The 24,358-nt window shown below is 40.4% G+C and overlaps 1 protein-coding gene across 4 annotated transcripts in view; it reads right to left on the bottom strand.

Annotated features, from left to right (window-relative positions):
- wdr37 (WD repeat domain 37) overlaps window positions 1-24,358 on the bottom strand; it is a 154,609-nt gene that overhangs the window by 58,992 nt on the left and 71,259 nt on the right. For all 4 annotated transcript variants that reach the window (XM_038798323.1, XM_038798322.1, XM_038798325.1 and 1 more), the window contains 2 exons: window positions 19,924-19,988; window positions 313-448 (listed from right to left, as the gene is read on the bottom strand). In XM_038798323.1, coding sequence (XP_038654251.1) covers window positions 313-448; window positions 19,924-19,988 — 201 coding nt within the window. The remainder of the gene's footprint in view (window positions 1-312; window positions 449-19,923; window positions 19,989-24,358) is intronic.

Raw genomic sequence — 24,358 nt, forward strand, 5'->3', positions numbered from 1 at the left:
TAAACTAAGAATTGCATAATTGAAGTTTCCATGTAACTGAATAAGGAGTTTGGGAAACATCTGAGGGTACACTATGCAATGCTGGGTGCATCAAAAGATATATGATCATGAATATATATTATAAACGTCATCAAAATATTATTTTTTCCTAATTGCCATTAACTTCACAACCAGCTTGACAAATGGTGAAATAGATGAAACTGTGTTGCTGAATGATGCTGCAACAAAATTAATAAAAACTCATCTGGTAGTGGAAATAGGCACTACAAAAAAAAATTAGAATGCAGAGTTTGAAATAAAGTGGAATTTTACCAGCTGATGCTGTGCCCAGCACCACTGGCTGTAAGCGTGTAACACTGACATCCCAAATCCCATCCCGATGTCCTATGTATTCTTTCACCAGTTGACAGACTGCTCTGGAAGTTGTCGTCTTGAAACTTGACACAATCTTTGTAACAAAAAGAGAAAATCAGACATTAATCAATGGAACATATATATCAAATATCTTTAATTCAGAAAGAGCATCAAAACTGAAACCCATCGCATGTTAGGATCAAATGCTACTCAAAAAGCATTGCTTGCTAGGTTAGTTGCTCTTCATAGTTTCTTGCAGCTAGTTTACACACCACTCAATAAATGGTTTCAGACAGATTTATCCTGTTGTACATTCTGTTCAGCTAAATACTCTTTGTCAAGCCTGGATTGTGACACAGAGTTACTTTAGGGGAGTAAAATTGCCTAACATCTTCTGACAAGTTCAAGACATATTCTCACCCTGCAGTTGCACGAAATTAATCAATTCAACAGCCACAGCTATAAAAAGGCCATCAGGGAGAAATGCCAAAGGATGTTCGTGGCCTTTCAGAAGTGTTTGGTGTGTTTATTAAGAATAAACCTTCACCGTGCATATGTAAAAGCTATCTGTGAACATCCCTGCAATGCAGCTTTTCAAGTTCTACAATATATGCATTAAGCCAAAGAATTTTTAAAAGTATTTTTTTCAGTAGGTGATCAACATGGAGTCTATTGAACCGAATATGAAGTGCAGACGAGATGGTAATACATGTTGATGCCTCATATTCCATTGGAAAATCTGAATGATGTCTCTGTTTTTCAACTCCAATACTTTATTTAGTTGAAATTCTTGGATTAACAGCCTGTTTTACACAATGCTTGATTTTAATATCCACTCAGGTCAGGTTTATTACAAGTTGGTTTTTGCAATACACTTTTGCTCTGTAGAATGTAATATTTACTCTATTTTTTGATATTTGCTTTTATGTTGCACAGTTTCATTTAACAAATCATTTGCTTTCCGGTAATTTTATTTTACTGCGTGTTTATCATTGGTTTATCAACATTTTAAACTGTGAGAATTTCAAAACGTTTAGATGTGAAAATTGTTGGAAAGGATATGAAAACATTGCTGATATGTTTTATAAATATTGGTGATGGCACAAGATATTTTACAGGACAGCAACAGGAAAATCATCCATTCACTGCTTCCATCTCTGTTCTTTAATTATGCTGTTGTGCAAAATACAAGGTAAATTCTCTAGGAGCTGTGTAATTATTGCATTCAATGAAAATTTTGACTTCAAAACTCCACGCATTCCCACATTATTGGAATTCAACAAGCATTTTACAAATGTAGTAGTTATGAGTTTAGTGTTAGCAAAAGAATGACAATATAAAGCCAGTAAATATAATGGTTCAACTATTACAAAGAATAAAACCAATAAACCATCGCAAAGATTTCTATACAAATAAGTTACAATTAGCTGAAAAACACACAAACCATAATCAGTACTCAAAGGCTGTTTAGTACTGTGTATCATTTTTGGGTCGCAAGCTCAGTGCTTTTTTCACATAATAAGCGTTCGGATATGAAATGCACTGTCTGGACGTGTGGTGGAGGAGATCCAATCGAGGCATTTAAGAGCGCACTAGATGATTACTTGCATCAAAATCATGCGAAGGAATATGGAAAAAAGGCAGGGGAATAGCAGTAAGTCATGATTCTCTTTTGGAGAGCGGTGCAGACATGATGGGCCAAATGGCCTCCTCCTGCACCGTAATAATTCTGTGATCAAAAAGGATAAATGGGTCATTTTCGGGTTGGCAAGATAGAACAAATGGGATAGCAATGGATTAGTGCTGGGGCCTCAACTATTTACTATCAATATTAATGACTCAGGTGACGGAATATGGTTGCTAAATTTGCTGATAACACAAAGATACATAGGAATAAAAGAGTAGCTTGTTATTTAATAGAACATAGAACATTACAGCGCAGTACAGGCCCTTCGGCCCTCGATGTTGCGCCGACCTGTGAAACCACTCTAAAGCCCATCTACATTATTCCCTTATCATCCATATGTTTATCCAATGACCATTTAATGTTGGCGAGTCCACTACTGTTGCAGGCAGGGCATTCCACGTCCTTACTACTCTCTGAGTAAAGAACCTACCTCTGACATCTGTCCTATATCTTCCCTCAATTTAAAGATATGTCCTCTTGTGCTAGACATCACCATCCGAGGAAAAAGGCTCTCACTGTCCACGCTATCTAATCCTCTGATCATTTTGTATGCCTCAATTAAGTCACCTCTTAACCTTCTTCTCTCTATCGAAAACAGCCTCAAATCCCTCAACCTTTCCTCATAAGGTCTTCCCTCCATACCAGGCAACATCCTGGTAAATCTCCTCTGCACCCTTTCCAATGCTTCCACATCCTTCCTATAATGCGGCGACCAGAACTGCACGCAATATTCCAAATGCGGCCCCACCAGAGTTTTGTACAGCTGCAACATGACCTCATGGCTCCGAAACTCAATCCCTCTACCAATAAAAGCTAACACACCGTATGCCTTCTTAACAACCCTATCAACCTGGGTGGCAACTTTCAGGGATCTATGTACATGGACACCGAGATCTCTCTGCTCATCCACACTACCAAGAATCTTACCATTAGCCCAGTACTCTGTCTTCCTGTTATTCCTTCCAAAATGAATCATCTCACACTTTTCTGCATTCAACTCCATTTGCCACCTCTCAGCCCAGCTCTGCAGCTTATCTATGTCCCTCTGTAACTTGTAACATCCTTCTGCACTGTCCACAACTCCACCGACTTTAGTGTCACCTGCAAATTTACTCACCCATCCTTCTACGCCCTCCTCCAGGTCATTTATAAAAATGACAAACAGCAGTGGCCCCAAAACAGATCCTTGTGGTACACCACTAGTAACTGAACTCCAGGATGAACATTTCCTATCAACCACCACCCTCCGTCTTCTTACAGCGAGCCAATTTCTGATCCAAACTGCTAAATCACCCTGAATCCCATGCCTCTGTATTTTCTGCAATAGCCTACTGTGGGGAACCTTATCAAACGCTTTACTGAAATCCATATTCACCACATCAACTGCTTTACCCTTGTCCACTCGTTTGGTCACCTTCTCAAAGAACTCAATAAGGTTTGTGAGGCACAATCTACCCTTCACAAAACCGTGTTGACTATCCCTAATCAAATTATTCCTTTCTAGATGATTATAAATCCTATCTCTTATAAACCTTTCCAAAACTTTGGCCACAACAGAAGTAAGGCTCACTAGTTACCGGGGTTGTCTCTACTCCCCTTCTTGAACAAGGGGACAACATTTGCTATCCTCCAGTCTTCTAGCACTATTCCTGTAGATAATGACGACATAAAGATCAAAGCTAAAGGCTCAGCAATCTCCTCCCTAGGTTCCCAGAGAATCCTAGGATAAATTCCATCCGGCCCAAGGGACTTACCTATTTTAACACTTTCCAGAATTGCTAACACCTCCTCCTTATGAACCTCAAGCCCTTCTAGTGTAGTAGCCTGTATCTCAGTATTCTCCTCGACAACATTGTCTTTTTCCTGCGCGAATACTGACGAAAAATATTCATTTAGCACCTCCTATCTCCTCAAACTCCACACACAACTTCCCACTACTGTCCTTGACTGGCCCTACTCTTACCCTAGTCATTCTTTTATTCCTGACATACCTATAGAAAGCTTTAGGGTTATCCTTGATCCTATTTGCCAAAGACTTCTCATGTCCCCTCCTGGCTCTTCTTAGCTCTCTCTTTAGGTCCTTCCTAGCTAACTTGTAACTCTCGAGTGCCCTAACTGAACCTTCACGTCTCATCTTTACATAAGCCTCCTTCTTCCTCTTGACAAGTGATTCAACAACTTTAGTAAACCACGGACTTTAGTAAACTCGCTCGACCACTTCCTCCCTGCCCGACAGGTACATACTTATCAAGAACACGCAGTAGCTGTTCCTTGAACGAGCTCCACATTTCAATTGTGCTCATCCCCTGCAGTTTCCTTCCCCAACCTATGCATCCTAAGTTTTGCCTCATCGCATCATAATTGCCTTTCCCCCAGCTATAACTCTTGCCCTGCAGTTTATACCTATCCCTTTCCATCACTAAAGTAAACATAACTGAATTGTGGTCACTATCACCAAAGTGCTCACATACCTCCAAATCTAGCACCTGTCCTAGTTCATTACCCAGTACCAAATCCAATGTGGCCTCACCTCTTGTTGGCCTATCTACATACTGTGTCAGGAAACTCTCCTGCACACATTGGACAAAAACGGACCCATCTAAAGTACTCAATTAATTTCCAGTCAATATTTGGAAAGTTAAAGTCCCCCATAACAACTACCCTGTTACTTTCGCTCCTATCCAGAATCATCTTTGCAATCCTTTCCTCTACATCTCTGAAACTTTTCGGAGGCCTCTGGAAAACTCCCAACAGGGTAACCTCTCCTCTCCTGTTTCTAACCTCAGCCCATACTACCTCAGTAGACGAGTCCTCATCAAACGTCCTTTCTGCCACCATAATACTGTCCTTGACTAACAATGCCACCCCTCCCCCTCTTTTACCACCTTCCCTGAGCTTACTTAAATATCTAAACCCCGGAACCTGCAACAACTATTCCTGTCCCTGCTCTAGCCATGTCTCCGAAATGGCCACAACATCGAAGTCCCAGGTTCCAACCCATGCTGCAAGTTCACCCATCTTATTCCGGATGCTCCTGGCGTTGAAGTAGACACACTTTAAACCACCTTCCTGCCTGCCGGTACACTCCTGCAACCTTGAAACCTTACTCATGACCTCACTACTCTCAACCTCCTGTATACTGGAGCTACAATTCAGGTACCCAACCCCCTGCTGAATTAGTTTAAACCCTCCCGAAGAGCATTCGCAAATTTCCCCCCCCAGGATATTGTTACCCCTCTGGTCCAGGTGTAGACCATCCTGTTTGTAGAGGTCCCACCTACCCCAGAATGAGCCCCAATTATCCAGGTATCTGAAACCCTCCCTCCTGCAACACCTGTAGCCACGTGTTCAACTGCTCTCTCTCCCTATTCCTCATCTCGCCAGCACGTGGCACGGGTAACAACCCAGAGATAATAACTGTTTGTTCTAGCTCTAAGTTTCCACCCTAGCTCCCTGAATTCCTGCTTTACATCCCTATTCCTACCTATGTCGTTGGTGCCTGTGTGGGTCACGACCCCCTCCCCCTTAAGGATCCCAAAAACACGATCCGAGACATCATGGGCCCTGGCACCTGGGAGGCAACACACCAACCGCGAGTCTCTCTCGTTCCCACAGAATCTCCTATCTATCCCCCTAACTATGGAGTCTCCAATGACTAATGCTCTACTCCTCTCCCCCCTAAATGGGCAGAGACTGCAAAACTCTATGGTACAGAGGGTTCTGGGGTGTGCTGGTATATGAAAACGTACCATGCAGGTACAGCAAGTGATGAGGCCAGCAAATTAAATGTTGCTGTTTATTCCAAGGGGAATGGAATTATTTCTTTGTTCGTTCTTGGGATGTGGGCATCGCTCGCTGGGCCAGCATTTGTTGCCCATCCCTAATTGCCCTTTAAGGGAGTGGTTTGCTAGGTCATTGCAGTGAGGAGTCAACTGCATCGCTGTATGGGTTTGGAGTCACATGTAGGCCAGGCCGGGTAAGGACGACAGATTTCCTTCCCTGAAGGACATTAGTGTACCTCAGATGGGCTTTTAAGACAAGCGGCAATGTTTTCACGGTCAACATTAGACTTAATTCCAGATTATTTTTTTATTGAATTCAAATTTCACCCTCTGCCATTGTGGGATTCGAACTCGGGATTACTAATCCAGTGACAATACCATTACGCCACCCTGTCCCCTATAAGAGTAGGGATGTTGTGCTATAGCTGCCTAGGGTATTGATGAGACCACATTGGGAGTACAGTGTACAATTTTGGTCTCCTAGTTAAGAAAGAACATAATTACATCAGAAGCAGCTCAGAGAAGATTTTCTTGACTGATTTCTGGGATGAGGGGTTTACCCATGAGGAAAAGGTAGACAGGTCGGGCCTGTACCAATTGAAGTTTAAAAGCAGGAGAGGCGATCTTACTGAAACATTGTAAGATCATCAGGGGATCTGACAGGATGAAAGCTGAAAGGATGTTTCTCCTTGTGGGAGAGACAAGAACTAGGGGACACAGTTTAAAAATAAGGGCACTCCCATTTAAGATGGAAATGAAGAGACATTTTTTCTGTCAGAGGGTTGTGAGTCTGCGGAACTCTCTCCCCCAGAGTGTAGTGGTGGCTGCATTATTGGATATCTTTGTGGTTGAGATAGTTAGATTCTTGATTGACAAAGGAATCAAAGGGTATAGGTGATAGGAAGGAAACCGGAATTGAGGCCACAATCAGATTAGGCATAATATTAATGAACGATGGAACAGGTTTGAAGGCCGAACGGCCACGTCCTGTTCCTACGTAGCATATTCGTATGAAAGCAAGGTCACACTAGGGCTCCGCTATAACACAGAACTCGGTATAACACGATTTGCCTTGGACTTCAAAATTTTCATTTGAACAAGATAGTCCAGAGTTATATTAGACCACAATAGCCCAGAAAACATCCAGCTTAGTACATCAATTCTGCTGAGGCTACTGTAAATGCATTTCAGCTGACCGTAAATACCCGTGTGAGGAAAAAGGTAAACCTGCTTGTGCTGCTGTTGGCCAGTAACTCCTGCTGGATAATGTATGGGCGTGATTTTCCACGCAACCCGTCGTGTCTTTCGCGGAGGTGACCTGCCGCTGGCCAGTGGTGGGAACTCAAGTCCATCCATCCCTGTCCCCATTCCCATTCCCCCCCCCCCCCCCCCCCCCCCCCCCACTGTCAACATGGTTTCCTGATGAATGCACCCCTTGCCACCAGGAAACCTGTGATGCAGATGCTCAGTGCATGTGAACGGCTGGAAAATTCCTGCTAATATGTATATAAGCCAGAGTGCTAAGCACCGGCAAAAGGCAAAGCTATGAGTGGGCCCAATGCATGCACATCTTAGCCTGTGAGGAAATGCTGATTGATTTAGGGAACACAAATATAACCACATCTGTACTTTTTATATTCAGTCAGAGGTGTTCTCCACCAAAAACACAGCAACTCCATTGTGTTTATCCAATTCTCTAATGAAATGGTCTCACTTATAAAATGAAACAGTGTCACCTATAAAACAATCTTAAAATACTGTCTCCATGGATGGTGTTATGGCAGGGCCCCAGTGTAATATTTTTTGGCTAATTTTATTTTGAAAATTTATGCTACTTAAATATTGGCCGGGGCACTGGGAGAATTCCACTATTCTTCAAATAGCATGATGACAACTTTTACATCCAGCTGAGAGGGCAGTGTAGCTTGGTTTAGCATCTCATTTGAAGGAGAGGCAGCACCAAGCACTATGACAGAGTCCAGGCTGACATTTAGGGAAAAAATACTCCCGCAATTCCGAGTGAAGTTCATGAGTTCAATTTATTTGGGAGAGGGGAGACATAAATCTGGTGCCCAGTGGTTCCTATACTCAAACTTAATCCAAAGGTCATGGGTTTCAATCTCAGCATTGCAAATTACAGAACTAAATTTAATAAACCTGCTCATCTGCTGTTATTAGAAAATTTTAATGAAAGCAGTCAAAACAACCCAAGCAGTCCATTAACACTCTGTTACCTCCGACCTGAGGCCCACAAGTAACTCCAGGCTCATGATGTGTGTTGGTCTCACAGGAGATTAGTGGTTAATTATTGACTTCCCAGTGTCATCCACTTTGAGAAATTAGTTTGAAAAAATGAAATAGTTTTTAAACAATGCCAGGGAATGGAATGTTTTCAAAATTTTGGTTCTATTTCATAGAACAGAAATATGGAATGGCAATTTATCTCATCCCACTCTCTGACCCTTTATATAGCCCTGGAATTTTGTCCCTTCAGGTGCTTATCCAATTTTCTTTTGAAACTCACTACTGAAACTGCCTCCAGCACACACTCCAGCACTGCATTCTAGATCCTAACCAGTTACTGCATGTAGGATTTTCCTCATGCTTTCATTATGTTTGCCAATGTGCCCCCTCGATTCTTCTGCCAATGGGAACAATTTATTTCCACCTGCTCTGTTTAGGCCGCTTATGATGTTGAAACCTCTATTAAAATCTCTTCTCAACTTTCTCACCTGCAAAGAGAATCCCAGGTCGACAATCAAACTTAGCAACTTTGTTTTTAAAAATTTAGAGTACCCAATTAATTTTCTTCCAATTAAGGGGCAATTTAGCATGGCCAATCCATCCACCCTGCACATCTTTTGGGTTATGGGGGTGAAACCCACCCAAACACGGGGAGAATGTGCAAACTCCACACGGACAGTGACTAAGAGCCGGGATGGAACCTGGGACCTCGGCGCCGTGAGGCAGAAATTCTAACCACTGCGCCACCCTGCTGCCCCCGAACTAAGCAACCTAAGTCCCTCATTCATGGAGCCATTCTTGTAAATCATTTGTGCACCTTCTCCATAGTTTTCACAACCATCTTAAAGTATGGTGCTCAGAATTGGACGCAATGTATTTTCTTTTATTCCCTTTTCTTCCCGTGTACTTAATGATCTGCTCGCAGAAAAATACATTTCACTGTACCTCGGTACAAGTGACAATAAACCAATCCAATCCAATGCTCCAATTGAGGCCAAACCAGTATTTTAGAAAGGTCCACCACAGGTTCCCTACTTTTGTACAAAATGTCTTATTTAGAAAGCCCAGGATCCCATATGCATTTTAAACTACTTTCTCCAACTGCCATCACCTTCCATGATTTGTGCATCAGATCTCTCCATTTCTGCAGCCCCCTCAGAACTGCAGTACTCTACCTGTTGGAATTCTTGACTCTTGAGACGGTTAAGTTTGAACTGAGGGGAAGGATGGAGGGGTTCTACAATTCATGGGCATTATTCATTGTGCACTTTCAAGAACTGGATAACATCGAACATTAGCTGAGAGGGTTGGGGGGCTGTGTGTGTTAACGGTGACTATGGGTGATTCCTGATTCCTTTTTGTCATTTGTTTATGTGAACATGCGGGCTAATGTTTGGGGTTTGGTGGGAGGATGGGATCGTTGTTATTGATATGGGGATTGACATATTTGTTACTGATTATTGTTGGTGGGTGTAAATTTGGGAGAAAATGTGAAAAAGGTGAATTAAAATATTTTTCAAAAAAAAAAAGAACTGCAGTACTCTTTAGTTCTCTCTCTCTTCGTTCTTCCTACCAAAATGATCAATTCACACTTCTGCATGAAATCTCATCTGCCGCATGTCGCCCCTCTCTACGAGAATAAATCCTCTTCAAGTCCATCAGTTACCTCCTCACAGATCAATGTATTTGATTTGCTTTATTGTCACATGTATTAGTATACAGTGAAAAGTATTGTTTCTTGCATGCTATGCAGACAATGCATACCGTACATAGAGAAGGAAGGAGACTACAGAATGCAATGTTACAGTCGTAGCTAGTGTGTAGAGAAAAGATCAACTTAATACACTGTACATCCAAATTTTGTGTCAACTGTAATTTTGAAATTGTCGCCTGTACACTCAAGTCTAAGTTATTAATATACATCATCAAGAAAGATAACGGACCTCTGGGGACATCTCTGTATATCTTCCTCCAATCTGAAAAACAGCTGTTCAACACTACTGTTTTCTATCACACAGCCAACTTCATTTCGATGCTGTCACTATTCCCTTTATTCCATGGGCTTCAACTTTGCTGGAAAGTCTATTATGTGGCACTTGTGAAAATCCACTTCTGTCCTTGTCAGTGTCAAACACTCCCACGAGAGGCACAAAAACGTTTATCAGTGACACCTCAAAAGAACACCCATTACTGCATCAATGTGAAATTTCTATTTCCTCCAGATATTTCTTTGGTATCTCATGCAAGACCCTTAAACGCAAAAGAAAGATTAGAGCCCCATCCAGGTTACATTAAAATTTATGGCCTGGAGCTGAACGGTCAGCTTTTTAAATTCTGTAAAATAAAAGCAAAATACCGCAGATGCTGGAAACCTGAAACAAAAACGGAAAATGCTGGATAAACTCAAATGGTCTGGCAGCATCTGTGGAGAGAGAACCAGAGCTAACATTTCGAGTCAAATGTGATGTCTTCAGAACAGAGTTCCTGCAAGATAAGGACATTTGTATCCTTTTTTAATGGACTCAATATTACTCCAAAAGCTACAAGTTAGTCAAAAAATTATCATAGTATGTGATTTATGGAAGGAATACATTTGTATTTCTGTATTAATACTATATTTGATTGGAAGTATGTTCTGTAGTCCAGGAGGCAATACATAGTGAATTTGAAAATAAATTAACACAAGGGGAAATCTAGCTTGTTGAAAACTAATCTACTGATCAGATTTGTGAATATATAGGAAACAAGTATACTTGGAATGCTGTACTTAGCTGAAATTACTATTCGCAGACGCACTTGATTGTCTTCACATTTATTAAATAAAATCAGCAGCATAGGTGGCAGGAGATAATATTCTGGGAAGTCACAGCCATTTTGGTTACGTCAACATTAGAGCAGCAATCTGCATAGAAATTACTGCACTGAAACAGGCCATTCAGCCCAACTGGTCAATGCCAGAATCAATGCCCCACAGGAGTCTCCTCCCACTTTATTTCACATAACCCTAACAAGATAGCCTTTCACACCCTTTCCCCCTCACAAACTTGCCGAGCTTCCCCTTAAATGTATCTGTGCTATTTGCCTCAACTAAACCATGTGCCAGCGAGTTCCTTATTTGGGTTGCTCAAGCAAAGTCATGTGTTAGGAAAACAAAGGTCGTTTTAAGGGATTTATATTTGTATTGGTAAACATTAGATATAAGCTACATTTTTAAATTCAATCTAATGTTTCTGTGCCTGGAAGGGTAAAACCTATATTTAGATTCCTGCTGGATTAAGGTGTTTGTATGTGGGGGTTTGGTCAAGTTCAACTCTGTTTCTATCGTACTTAGAGAAGGCCACGGCGTGAAGACAGATTAGAAGTAGCAGTCACTGCTTAGCAACTGGAGGCTCTTGCCAGGTAAAAAAACTTTTAAGTTGTAGTTTTAGCTGAATCTATTTGTAGTTAATAATAATAACAATCTTTATTGTCACAAGTAGGCTTACATTAACACTGCAATGAAATTACTGTGAAAAAGTCGTCATATTCTGGCGCCTGTTCGGATACACAGAGGGAGAATTCAGAATGACCAATTCACCTAACAATCACGTCTTTCGTGACATGTGGGAGGAAACTGGAGCACCCGGAGGAAACCCAAGCGGACATAGGGAGACGATGCAGACTCCGCACAGTGACCCAAGCCAGGAAATGACCCTGGCGCTACCCACTGGCCTGGCGCTAGCAACAGTGCTACCCACTGTGCTACCGTGCCACCCACATTGGGGACAGGATAAGGGAGTTGCTAAGATGCAGGCTTCCGAAGGAACAAGTTACAGTCCACTGGAGTTAAAAGAACAGAGGCCAATGTACTTAACAGAAGAATTCAAGGAAAAGTAAAACATGTTAGAGTTAGAGATACAATTATCCATATTTAAAGTGTTTAAAGTGGGACAGCAAACTTCAGAGGTAACTTTGATATATTTTTACTAAAAGTCTGGAAATTGAGAGTTAAAGCATTTGTGAACAGTTTGTCCAGTAGCCAACACAAGGAAATCCTAATTTACACCAATCCCCAATCCTGGACTTGATTCGCTGTTAAAAGTTGAGCCGAAGCTTTGTTTAAGTGTGTTATTTGAAAAATCTGAACTGGATTTTGGAATGCAAACCACTAAGGGAAAGCATTGTTGTGAGAGAAGATTTTAAAGCATGTTTTTGGGAGTGGAGTTTGGAAACTCATGTGACAATCATCTGGGTGGATTCTGCGGTAAATCCATTAACACTTGGGTTCAGAGTAGAAAGGGTACTGGAGCATAATCCAACCTTTCATGTTTAATAAATATTTTTTTCCTTGTTTTTCAAACTAATTAGCGGTCCTGTGACACTGCTCCTCCACGTTTTGTTTAAAAAAAAATAAAAGTTAGTCTTTTGAGCCAGGGTTCCATTCTGGGATCTTCCCGTCCAGTTATATCAACTAGGATCGCAACAAATGTATGTCCAACGCTTTAATTAATTGAAACTCATGCTTTAATTGTGTCTAGTTTATCATACACTAAAGCCACTCAATGACAGAAAAAGCCTGCAAGATAAACAGAAAAACTGTACCATTCAAAAGGTCAAAGATCTTCAACACCTTGACCACAATGCCATTGCTTTACTATTGCAAATATCTTGGAATGTTCCTTTTGGAAGTCCATACACAATGTAATACAGGAATTGGGTGGTTGTCAACTTAAGAATTTATTTTATCCATAAACAGGAGTAGAACCTGGATGAGGCCAGGAAAACACAAATAGAACACTGCCACTCTGTGGTAACAATATGTACTGCAGGAAGGAGTCAAGTAGATGGCAGATTGTTTTAGTGAAAATACAGCAATTTAAAAAATATAACAAAATTGAAACAACAGGAGTTGACTCCTGCACCGGCCATGTAATCTAACTCAACGTACAATTAATTTTGTTAAGTAGAAATCAAACATATTTTATCCTTCCTTTTTTTTCTCTCCTCTTTTTGTTTTTTTCCCCAATTTGTTTCCTGTCTCGGTTTTCCTAAATACAGCAAGGTATCTGAAAACAATTTAAAAAGTAGCCAACAGTCAATGAACTACAAATGTAATAAAGATACACTGTGAAAAACATAAAGTAATCATGTGCAGAAAGGATAGCTGCGTTCAAGAAAAATTGTGCTCAACAAATTTAATACTTCTTTGAGCTAGTGACCAAATGGATACAGCCTGTGCAAATCGACCAATTTTCTGAAAATGTCTCAAGCTCGCTATAAAATTGGAGGCATATGATTTCAACAAAATTATAGCAGAACCAGTTTAAAGCTGACTAGTGGACAGCAAAAAAAGGATAAAGATTAATGAAAGCTGCCTGAATTAGAGAACGATAGGAAGCAACAAACCTCATGAATTAGTGCACACTCCCGCTTTTATTCTCACACAGATAGAGTTACTGAAAGAAAGATGATCTGGATCTCGGCATCGGATGCACAAAATTAAAATTTGGCCCATTAAGCTTGCCAATGCCTAGACTGCGCACAGAGAGAGGCACAGAATAACTACCAGCAGAGATGATACTGGCTCCTGACACTTAATTATCTTTTGGTATTGGAGAAGTGTCACTTGTATTTTTCTAAAATGCCCTGAACTTTACTTTCTCTCCATAGAAACTGCACAACTATAATATAAGGAAGATTTGGGGGTTGGTGATGCATCTAGATTGCACAATAGCAGATTGAGACACGTTTGATGGACCGTTTTTCTCTCTTGCTCTCCTTTTGTCTATGTTTGAAATATCAGCTAAAGCTCGCATGCAGAGTAGACAATTCAAGAGATTAAGCGAGAACATCCTCGATAACAGACTGATGTCGCAGCAATCTGCTACATGCAGGGAGAGGATGGATGGAATGCTGGCCGAACAATGAAAGTCTACTTAATATTGCATAGAATATAAAAAAGCTTTGCTGAGTCTATACTACATCAAAGGAAGTAATTGTTCCGTTGTACTGTTACTAAGTAAAACCCAGCTATGGCAAGTAGCACATATATTTTTGCTGTAATTATGATGATTTAGATTCTGTTGCCTGATATTAAAGATCAGTTTACTTATATTGTAGCTCGCAACAGTCCTTTTTTTTAAATCAAGGGGCAATTTAGCATGGCCAATCCACCTACCCTGCACATCTTTGGGTTGTGGGGATGAGACCCACACAGACACGGGGAGAATGTGCAAACTCCACACGGACAATGATCCAGAGCCAGGGTGGAACCCAGGTCCTCAGCGCAGGGGCGGCATGTGGTGCAGTGGATAGCACTAGGACTGCGGCTCTGAGGACCCGGGTTCGAATCCCGGCCCTGGGACTGTCCGTGTGGCGTTTGCACATTCTCCCCATGTCTGCGTGGGTTTCACCCTCACAGCCCAAAGATGTGCAGGTTAGGTGGATTGGTCACTCTAAACTGCCCCTTTATTGGAAAAAAAAATAATAATTGGGTACTCTAAATTTATTTTAAAAAGGTCCTCAGTGCCGCGAGACAGCAGTGCTAACCAGAGCGCCACCCATGTTTGCAACAGTCCTAATCATATTAATGCAGACATAGTTAAATAAAATAGTTTTAGCTAATTCACCTTTATATCAAACTTTGTGCACTAAGGAGAAAGGTTCTTTGATGCCTTTGCTAAACAAGAGTTAAAGCTGGACTTCATTCCGCTTGTCAGTGGTCCCGTGTGAACACACATGATTTGATTAATTTTATAAACCACCTTCTCGATGGCAGTGCATGGCCAGCTAATTAAGGCATTGTATATTAAAGCTTCAGGGTAAATAGTGAATCACTGAAGGAAATCTGCTATTTCTGATAGGTAAAAGGATCATCGATTTAGCCATTTTGATGTAAATACTAAAGCCCAGTTCAAAATTCATTTTTAAAATGGATCGTATCCTGCCGACTAAGCCAATTGATGAAATCTACCCTTGGTTAAGTGTAGTCTCGTATACACCTAACTAAGTAAAAATTTGCACTATACGTCTCGGATGCAAAATTAAATCTTTATTATTGATTATAATTCAGAGTTTTCATTGAATTTTCATAGAATTTACAGTGCAGAAGGAGACCATTCGGCCCATCGAGTCTGCACTGGCTCTTGGAAAGAGCACCCTACCCAAGCCCATACCTCTACCCTATCTCCATAACCCAGAAACCCCACCCAACACTAAGGGGCAATTTGGACCCCGAGGGCAATTTATCATGGCCAATCCACCTAACCTGCACATCTTTGGACTGTGGGAGGAAACCGGAGCTCCCGGAGGAAACCCACGCACACACGGGGAGGATGTGCAGACTCCACACAGACAGTGACCCAGCAGGGAATCGAACCTGGGACCCTGGCGCTGTGAAGCATTTGTGCTATCCACAAAGCTACCGTGCTGCCCCAAATCTTTTAAATCTTGTGGTTACAAATCAAATATTCTCAATTAAGCCCCTGCCAGCAGAAGACTTTAAGAGATATAATTAAACTTAGTAGCGGACAAAAAAGTTGAACTTTCAAAATATGATAATGGTTTCTTGCTCAAAGCAAAGCAGCTTGCGCAGTCTTAGATTTAGAATGGAAATATGAAAATATGAAGTAAGATAGCAGATAGTCAAGTATAGAGTGATCCTGGAATGGAAAATTGCTGCCCGGACCTCTATCTTTAAGGAAAATGTTATCAATCTGAATCCATCTGTTCCTACCCTTGTAATGTGCTGATTTGAAATGCATTTGATTGGATGGTTAGTTGTCAATCATCAATGTGCCACATAGATATGACTATGTTGCATCTTTGCGTGTCTTCTGTGTGTTGGAATGTAAACTTGCACTTATTATCAGGTCTGGTATTTGCTGACTGCTATATTACTCACATTTTGAATAATGGTAGATTCATGTTAACTCTGGTGCTCATTTTGACCTTCAGTAGAAATGTTGCATTTGCTTCTGGTTCAGCTGCAAATGTTTCAAAATCCATGCTTTTATTATTGAAATGAATGAAAAATGAAAATTGCTTATTGTCACAAGTAGGCTTCAAATGAAGTTACTATGAAAAGCCCCTAGTCGCCGCATTCCGGCGCCTGTTCAGGGAGGCTGTTACGGGAATTGAACCATGCTGCTGGCATGCCTTGGTCTGCTTTCAAAGCCAGCAATTTAGCCCTGTGCTAAACAGCCTCAGCCGTTGCAAGTTATTGCAAGCTATACGCTTTTGTAATCTGAGGTTATGTTTGCAGTCTTACGATGGGATCCATTTTAAAAATGAATTTTGAACTGGGCTTTAGTATTTACATCCAAATGGCTAAATCAATGATCCTTTTACCTATCATACATAGCAGATATCCTTCAATCACAATATAAACACATAAGATTTAACTCGCTGCACTTGTCGGTTTCCAGAACTACAAGCATTACTATGAGGAGCCATAAATTCAGGAAATCAATCTCCCTATCTCTGACTAATACATGCTACCTTGCATCCCATTCCCCAACTAACAAGAAGCCCAGAACACACTTGCAAGAATCAAAAAAAAATAACACTGGTGGCTTCGGCCTGGAAAGCAGCTAGTTTACTGACCTCTCAGTCTTGTTAATTTTATATTGCAGTGTTAGTTTCCTATTCATCAAAAGTATGTGCAAGGTAGAATTAGTCAAATACCAAAATACAACAGAACCACTTGGCTCACCCATAGGTCCAAGACCATTTCCTGGACCCTATGTTTCACCCTAGAACAAAAAGTAAGTGACTCCTCATTGCCATCTACTCAATGTTGTCCTCTGTATAACTATTATGAGTTCTAACAGTGCTACACCATGGAGATATCAAAAGTAAGAAGCTTTCGTTATTAGAAGACTGGAAAAACTGGAGCTCTTTTATTAAAATAAATATGGTTAATAGGCCATTTATAATGAAAAATCCTTTACTACCACTGTCAATATGTCATGATGATTCAGGTACGTGGCCGGTTTTAGGACAGGAAGCTATGCATCTCCTGTGTTCTCTGTGGCAGATACCCCTTTGAACATTCCTGAATTTTAATATCCTACCTACATTTGTCTCCAACTTTCCTCCTTTTATTTTTATTTGGTATGTGCAATGCCACTGGAGGCTACTGGCATATTCCAGTATTTCTAGCATGTGGACAGAAGTCATGCTTGGCCATCCTTCTTCCTCCAGAACTCTAAGCGACTATAAAAGTCATTGGAGGCCATATCTAGCATCATGTTAATCCCAAAATGTAGAAAATAACACTTCATGAATGTTGATGCCCAACTTCTTGTTAGTAAGTTTATATTTTATTACTGTTTATCCATTCAAGTTACAAACGGACAAAGTTAATGTCAAACACAAACATAGGTACATTCTCTGCTATTAATCATGTATCATACATAACAGGGTTACTGATGTTTTAAGAATATATTATGTACCACCAAAAGCAATTTTAAGTTACATTTTTCAAAACAAATTTCTAAGTCCACTAGGCTGCAGCAATTCCATCACTGTTACCAAGAGGATGCATCATGCATATGGTTTCACTGGAAAATAAATTACCCACGAATCTCCACCCCACAACTCCCAACTTCCCATGTTGAAGTTGCGTGCTCCACCTGCTTTGCCTGGGAAAGAGTTTGATCGCTATATCATAAGCAGAAGAAAATAAGTGTGTTGCTTGCTGAGAACACAGTGAAGACTATACCATTTCCAGACCAATTTGCAGCACATTCATCAAACAAATGTTTTAGTTTAAAGACAGAAAGAAAATAAATAATTTATTTTCATTCACAGCTACCTGTCACACTTCATGCCATTGCCACATTTGTGAAATTAATATGGTTTACACCGTCAAATTGTACTGTATATTAGAGTGATGGGAAAGTTTTCATTTGTATGTATTATTAGGATGATTCATGAATATTGAGGTACGTAAAGTTGGCGATTTAACTTTAAGAAATAAGAAGTAGAGTGAACTGGAGTTATAGCTAGGACACATTTGGGCTCCGGTGAGTCTACCTTAGCAGTAAACAGAAGACAAAGTTATAACGCTGACTAGCTGGAAGATTGGCATGAAGACTAAATGTTTGGAAAACCGTTGATTAGTGGTACACATGAAGCTTAGGTTTTTGTAGGGAAGCCAGTTGCGCTTTTCCCATTCATCATGAGTCGCAAATATTGAATCAAAAGTTGTTAGTTATGTTGTTTCAGGTACATATTACTTGGGATAAATGTTGCAAAGCTCCCTTCAAAAACGGTACAAAGTAGGGGTGCATCACTGAGGACTTTGCATTTGACACAGGACATTTTCTGGGGGAGTATCTGTTGGGAGTTAGGAGTAGGGCACTTACTAGGAAGTTAGCATTTTCCCAGTACATTGGCAGTCAATGGGTATTTGTCACAGGTTCAGGGGTTGCCATAAAAACTAGCTAGTGACTAAATAAATTGTCACAGAGTTGAGAATTGCCATATGAATCTAGTATTAGAGATCAATGGATCCAGTATAGATTGCCAGGGCGAAAGTAATTGCCTTAAGAACAGGGGAATAGAAAATTGTTAGGAAAACAAAGGTAATTTTAAGGGATTTATATTTGTATTGGTAAACATTAAAAATAAGGTATAGTTTTAATTGGGTTTAATTTAAGGTTTCTGTGTAAGAGTAAAATCTATAGCTCGATTCATGTGGAGGTTGATTCAGTTTCAAATGTGCTGTATTATCCTCAGAGAGGGTTACAGTACGAGTACAAGTAGGAGTTGTTGCTAAGCAACTGGGGGCCTTTCAAGGTAGGAAGGCTTTGTGTTCTCAGTTTACCAGGAAGCAGGACAGTTGAAGACAGGGCACCTGGTATCTTCACGTCCAGTTACCGGGGAGTGAATATCTCAACTCACCAGGGGAAGCTGGACAGGATAAAGGAGCTTCAAAGAGGCAGACTGCCAGATACAGTCCAGATAACTAGTAAATTGGGACTGAAAGACTGTATTAAGACTGAAGTCAAGAGGACAGAGACCAAGGTATTGTTCAGAGGAGAATTCAAGGGGCAAGCAGACAAAGTTTTGTGAGTGAAAGAGACAGCTGCAGTAACCAGAGTTCAAGTGGGAAAACAAACTTCAGAGGTAAATCAAAAGTTTGATGCCATTTTAATAAGAGTCTAGGAATCAAGAGTGAAAGAGAACAGTGTGCACAGCAGTCAAGACAAAGAAACTCTGACAGGCAAGTTGTATATTGGATTTGTTGTCAAAAGTGGAGCGGAAGCTTTGCTTGAAAGTGTCATTTGAAAAACCCGGACTGAATTCTGGAATGCAAACCGCTGATGGAAAGGCATGGCTGTGAAAGATTATTTTTTGAGGCGTGTTGTTTTGGGGAGTGGAGTTTGGATACGCTCATGCGACAATCGTCTGGGGGGATTCTGATGTTGATTGAGACATAAACATTGGCTAGGACACTGCTGATGACTCTACTGCTCTTTTTCAAATATTACCGGGGAACCCGTTTATATCTACTGAGAGGGCAAATAGGTCTCAGTATAACCTCTCATCCGAAAGACGACACCTTTGATTGTGCAGCACTCCCCTCAATACTGCACTGAATGTAAGCCTTGATTTTCAGTTCAAGTTCCTGGAATGGGACCTTGTAACTCAGAAATGAGAGTGCTGCCAGCTAAGCTGCGGCTGACAAAGTATATATATATTTAAAAATCTCAAAGCACATTTTTAGTTCAAACATTTATTAATGTGTACTTTTTTTAAACTGAAAAATTAACAGCGCAAGAAAGGAAATCACTTGAAATTAGTGCATTCTGCTGCAATCTTTTCCAATAAGTTATGATAGCATGCTTTGAATACATATCAACCACATACCTTGCTAGTAGAGGCCTTGTAAGTTGTTTTCAGTTTTTGAGATAACTGGCTGGTACTGTGGCTGGCTACACAAATACAATCAGAACTTTTGTCAACCATTGAATGCTGTGTGCAAGACAGACATTGAACCAATTCTTAGCCAGACTTAAAATGAATATCAAGAGTTTCAGGGAAACAAACAAAAAGTTCAGTACCTCATTTTCTCTTAAGCATCTCTCCACTGAGACAAAGCCTGGTGCAAATAATGCCAAAGATGTTTTAAAATATACTAGCCAACATTGCACTGTGCTGAATAAATCTTAAAAGAAAATGTGATCATGGCATGTTTGCAAATCACAAGCTTGGGGGTGATCACAAGTGCACAAGGGTGTGAAAAATTTGCAATATTTTTAGGTTGAAATACAATATATAACAGAGAACAATAGGTAAAAATTTAATGTCACAATAAATTCACTTGAATCCAACAAAATCCTCTTGCACGTGAGACTGCAGAATAGTGTCATCTCCTATTATGAATTCATAATGTGAAATGCAAGCTGCCAGTAAAAACATTATTCAATTTTCACCCCATTCCACCACTTTGGCCTCCTCTAGCCTTAACCGTCCCAAGCCTTTATTCATTCACCATTAGCATTCTGTCGATTGCCTCCCCACATCACTGATAACAAAGCTTTCAGGTATTTTGGCTCTGCTTTCTGGAACTCGCATCTTAAACATTTCTATCACTCTCCCTGCTTTTAACCACCACCTTAATCATTACTCATATGACGATGTCTTGGACATTTCTTCTAACTTCCGTTTGCACATGATGCTATTTACTATCCTCTGACAAGTGCCTCAAGATATTATTCTATAATAAAGGTACCATATAAATGCAAGAATGTTACTGATGTTGTATGGAAACAAAAATAAAGTCACTGGAGAAATACTGACCACACTTAGTCCTTCCCTAATAATTTAAACATCCCTCCAAAGTATTGAACTCGGTCAAAATGATATAATTTTCTTTTATTTTTTCATGGGATATGGGTGGCCCTGGCAAAATCAACATTTGTTGGCCTTGAACTGAGTGGCTTGCTGGGCCACTTCAGAGCGCAGTTAAGAGCCAACCACATTGCTGTGGCTCTGGGGTCACATATCGGTCAGACTGGGCAAGATGACAGATTTCTTTCCCTTAAAGGACATTAGTGAGTGAGATGGGATTTTACAACAATCAATGATAGTTGCCATAGTCACCATCACTGAGACGAGCTTTATCTTCCAGATTTATTAACTGACTTTAAATTCCACCCGCTGCCATGGTGGGATTTGAGCCCATGTTGCCAGAGGATTAACCTGGGCTACTAGATTAATAGTCTGGTGACATTACCAAAATCCCAACATTAACTTTTAGAATGTTATAATTATGTTTTGAGTATTGCTGAAAAAAGAGACGCGTTGTCTAAGTTTCTCATTTGGCATTCATGAGGATAGATGGCAAGATTGCAAACAAGATTATCAATTGGTAGAGTCATTGCCACAGAAAATGCAGCAGGGAACAGTTAGCTTCTAAGTTTTTGCTCAAATTCAAACCAGGCAGGTTAACTCTGGGTAAGGCACTGTCATGGAAAATAAAGCAGGGAATGGCTATCCGTCAAGCTCTTGTTTAGTTGAAAAAGCCACAATACGTGGGCATGCTCCTTCTATCTACAAAGGGCATGCTTGTGTGTGGATAAATGTGGCTTCTAGCATGCATCAGTGAGGCATGCCGTGAGAGCGACAATCTTAAATTTGTTTTCAGTGTAATTCTTAGCATAATCAGGATTGCTTAGAAAATGTTGTCCAAGCGCAGAATCACATCTAATATTGGACACTAGCTTTTGAGATCTGTAAGCAAGGGCAGGTACAGTCAGTACTTTGCCTATTGCAAACAGCCAAAGGGACGTGCTGTTTAATATCAGCCACCAGTCATTAGGACGTACGGCCTACATATCTAGTACCAAACAAATCCTAAAATTCATATACCACATTATTCATTTGTGTGACAGGCACAATATCTTTTGGCTTAACGGCAGCATCCTGTTAGTGGAGAATGCATAGTACCGGCGTAAAACGGCAAGCTTCACCTGCTGCTCAAACTTTTGAGACCACTTATCTTTCCAGGATAATCTGAGGTAGACTGAGGTGGGCATTCTACATATCGATTGGAAAAATCAGATTTCCAAATATAGCTAGATGAGGAGTTCTTAGAATGTTTTTGGGATAGTTTCTTGAATCAGCATGTTCTGGAGCCAACCAGAGGGCTATACTAGACCTCAAATTTTGCAATGAGATATGATTAATTTATAACTTCAGTGAAGGTACCCCTAGGTAGCAGCAATCACATGATTGAATTTTGCATTAGTTTTAGTGGGAGAAAAGTGCACCCAAGACCAGTATTTTAAACTTGATTAAGGGCAATTATGAGGGCATGAAAGTGGAGTTAACTAAAGTGAACTAGCACATGTGCTGAAGGGATAGATCAACAAAGGTTCAATGGTAGACATTTAAAGGGATATTTCAGAATACATAGAATATAAACATTCCAATGAGAAAGAAAAATTCCAAGGGGAAAGCCCATCATCCGTGGTTAACTAAAAAAGTTAAAGATAGTACTAAACTTAAGGAAAAAATATATATTTACACAGAGACGGAGTGGCAGGTCAGAAGATTGGAAAGAGTATAAAGAACATCGAAGAATGACAAAAAGATTGATAAGGAGGGAAAAAACTGGAGTACGAGAGGAAGCTAACTAGTATTATAAAGACGGATAGTAAGCGTTTCTATAGATATTTAAATAAGAGCTAACAACGTGAGCGTAGGTCCTATAGCAAGTTTGTCTGAAGAATTGATAATAAAAAGTTGGGTTTTGGCATATGAATTAAACAGGCAGTTTGCATCGGTCTTCACAATAGAGAACACAAGTTACATCCCAGAAATAGCTATAAATCAGGAAATGTAGGGAAGGAGGAGTTTATGAAAATTACAATCACCAGGTAAGTGGTATTGAGCAAATTTTTGGGTCGACGGGCTGATAAATCCTCAAGAGATCGGGGAGTTCTGAGATGCAGAGTGAATTGGTGTCCTGGTGCATGAATCACAAAAATGCCAGTACTAAGGAACAGCAAGTAATTAGGAAAGCTAATAGAATGGTATTGCTCATTGAGAGAGGAATTGATTACAAAAATTGTGAAGTTATGTTTCAGTTGCACAAGAAATTGGTGAGATCATATCTGGAGACTGTGTACAATATTGGTCTCCTTATTTAAGGAAAGATGTAAATACATTAGAAACAGTTCAGAGAAAGTTTACTAAACGAATACCAGGAACTGGCAGGTTGCCTAAGGAAGAAAGCTTGGAAAGGTTAGGTTTGTAAACACTAGAGCTTAGAAGAGGCGATTTAATTGTAACCTTCAAGATCCTGCAGTGTCTTCACAGGGTGGATGTGGAGATGATGTTTCCTCTTGTGGGAGAATCTAGAACTAGGGGTCACTGTTTAAAAATTAGGGCTTGCTCATTTAAGACAGAGATGGAGAGATTTATTTTTCTCTCAGAGGGTCTTGAATCTTTGGAACTCTCTTCCTCAAAAGGCAGTGGAAGCAGAGTCTTTGAATATTTTTAAGGCAGAGCTAGATAGATTCTTGATAAACAAGGGGGTGAAAGGTTATCAGGGGTGGGCAGGAATGTGGGGTTGAGGTTACAATCAAATCAGCCATGATGTTATTGAATGGCGGAACTGGCTTGAGGGGCTGTATAGTCTACTCCTGCTCCTAATTCATATGTACGCATGTATATTCATATGTCCACGCACTGTATCTTTTTCAACTGAACAAAAACTTGGAGACAGCCATTCCCTGGTTCATTCCCCATGGAAATGTCTTGAACAATTAAGAATCAATCGCCTGGTTTGAATTGAACAAAAGCTTAGCAGTTAAACACTGCTGCATCCTCCATGCCAATTACTCTACCAATCAGAGTCCACTTGCTAAGCAATCAGAACCACCCTTCTTGCACAGTATAAAATGTTGTTCCCTTTACTATTGGTAATCGTGTGATCTGTCCTGATGGGTGCAAGACAGAAAGCTTAGACAGCTAGTCTCCTGTTTCAGCAATATTCAAGTTCTAACCTACCAAATATAGAACATAGAACCATACAGCGCAGTACAGGCCCTTCGGCCCACGATGTTGCACCGACATGGGAAGTCAAAAACTAAAGGCCATCTAACCTACACTATGCCATTATCATCCATATGCTTATCCAATAAACTTTTAAATGCCCTCAATGCTGGCGAGTTCACTACTGTTGCAGGTAGGGCATTCCGCGGCCTCACCACTCTTTGCGTAAAAAACCTACCTCTGACGTATGACCTATATCTATTACCCCTCAATTTAAGGCTATGTCCCCTAAATACCTATT

This window comes from Scyliorhinus canicula, chromosome 5, assembly GCF_902713615.1.
Source record: "Scyliorhinus canicula chromosome 5, sScyCan1.1, whole genome shotgun sequence".
Taxonomy (NCBI): Eukaryota; Metazoa; Chordata; class Chondrichthyes; order Carcharhiniformes; family Scyliorhinidae; genus Scyliorhinus; species Scyliorhinus canicula.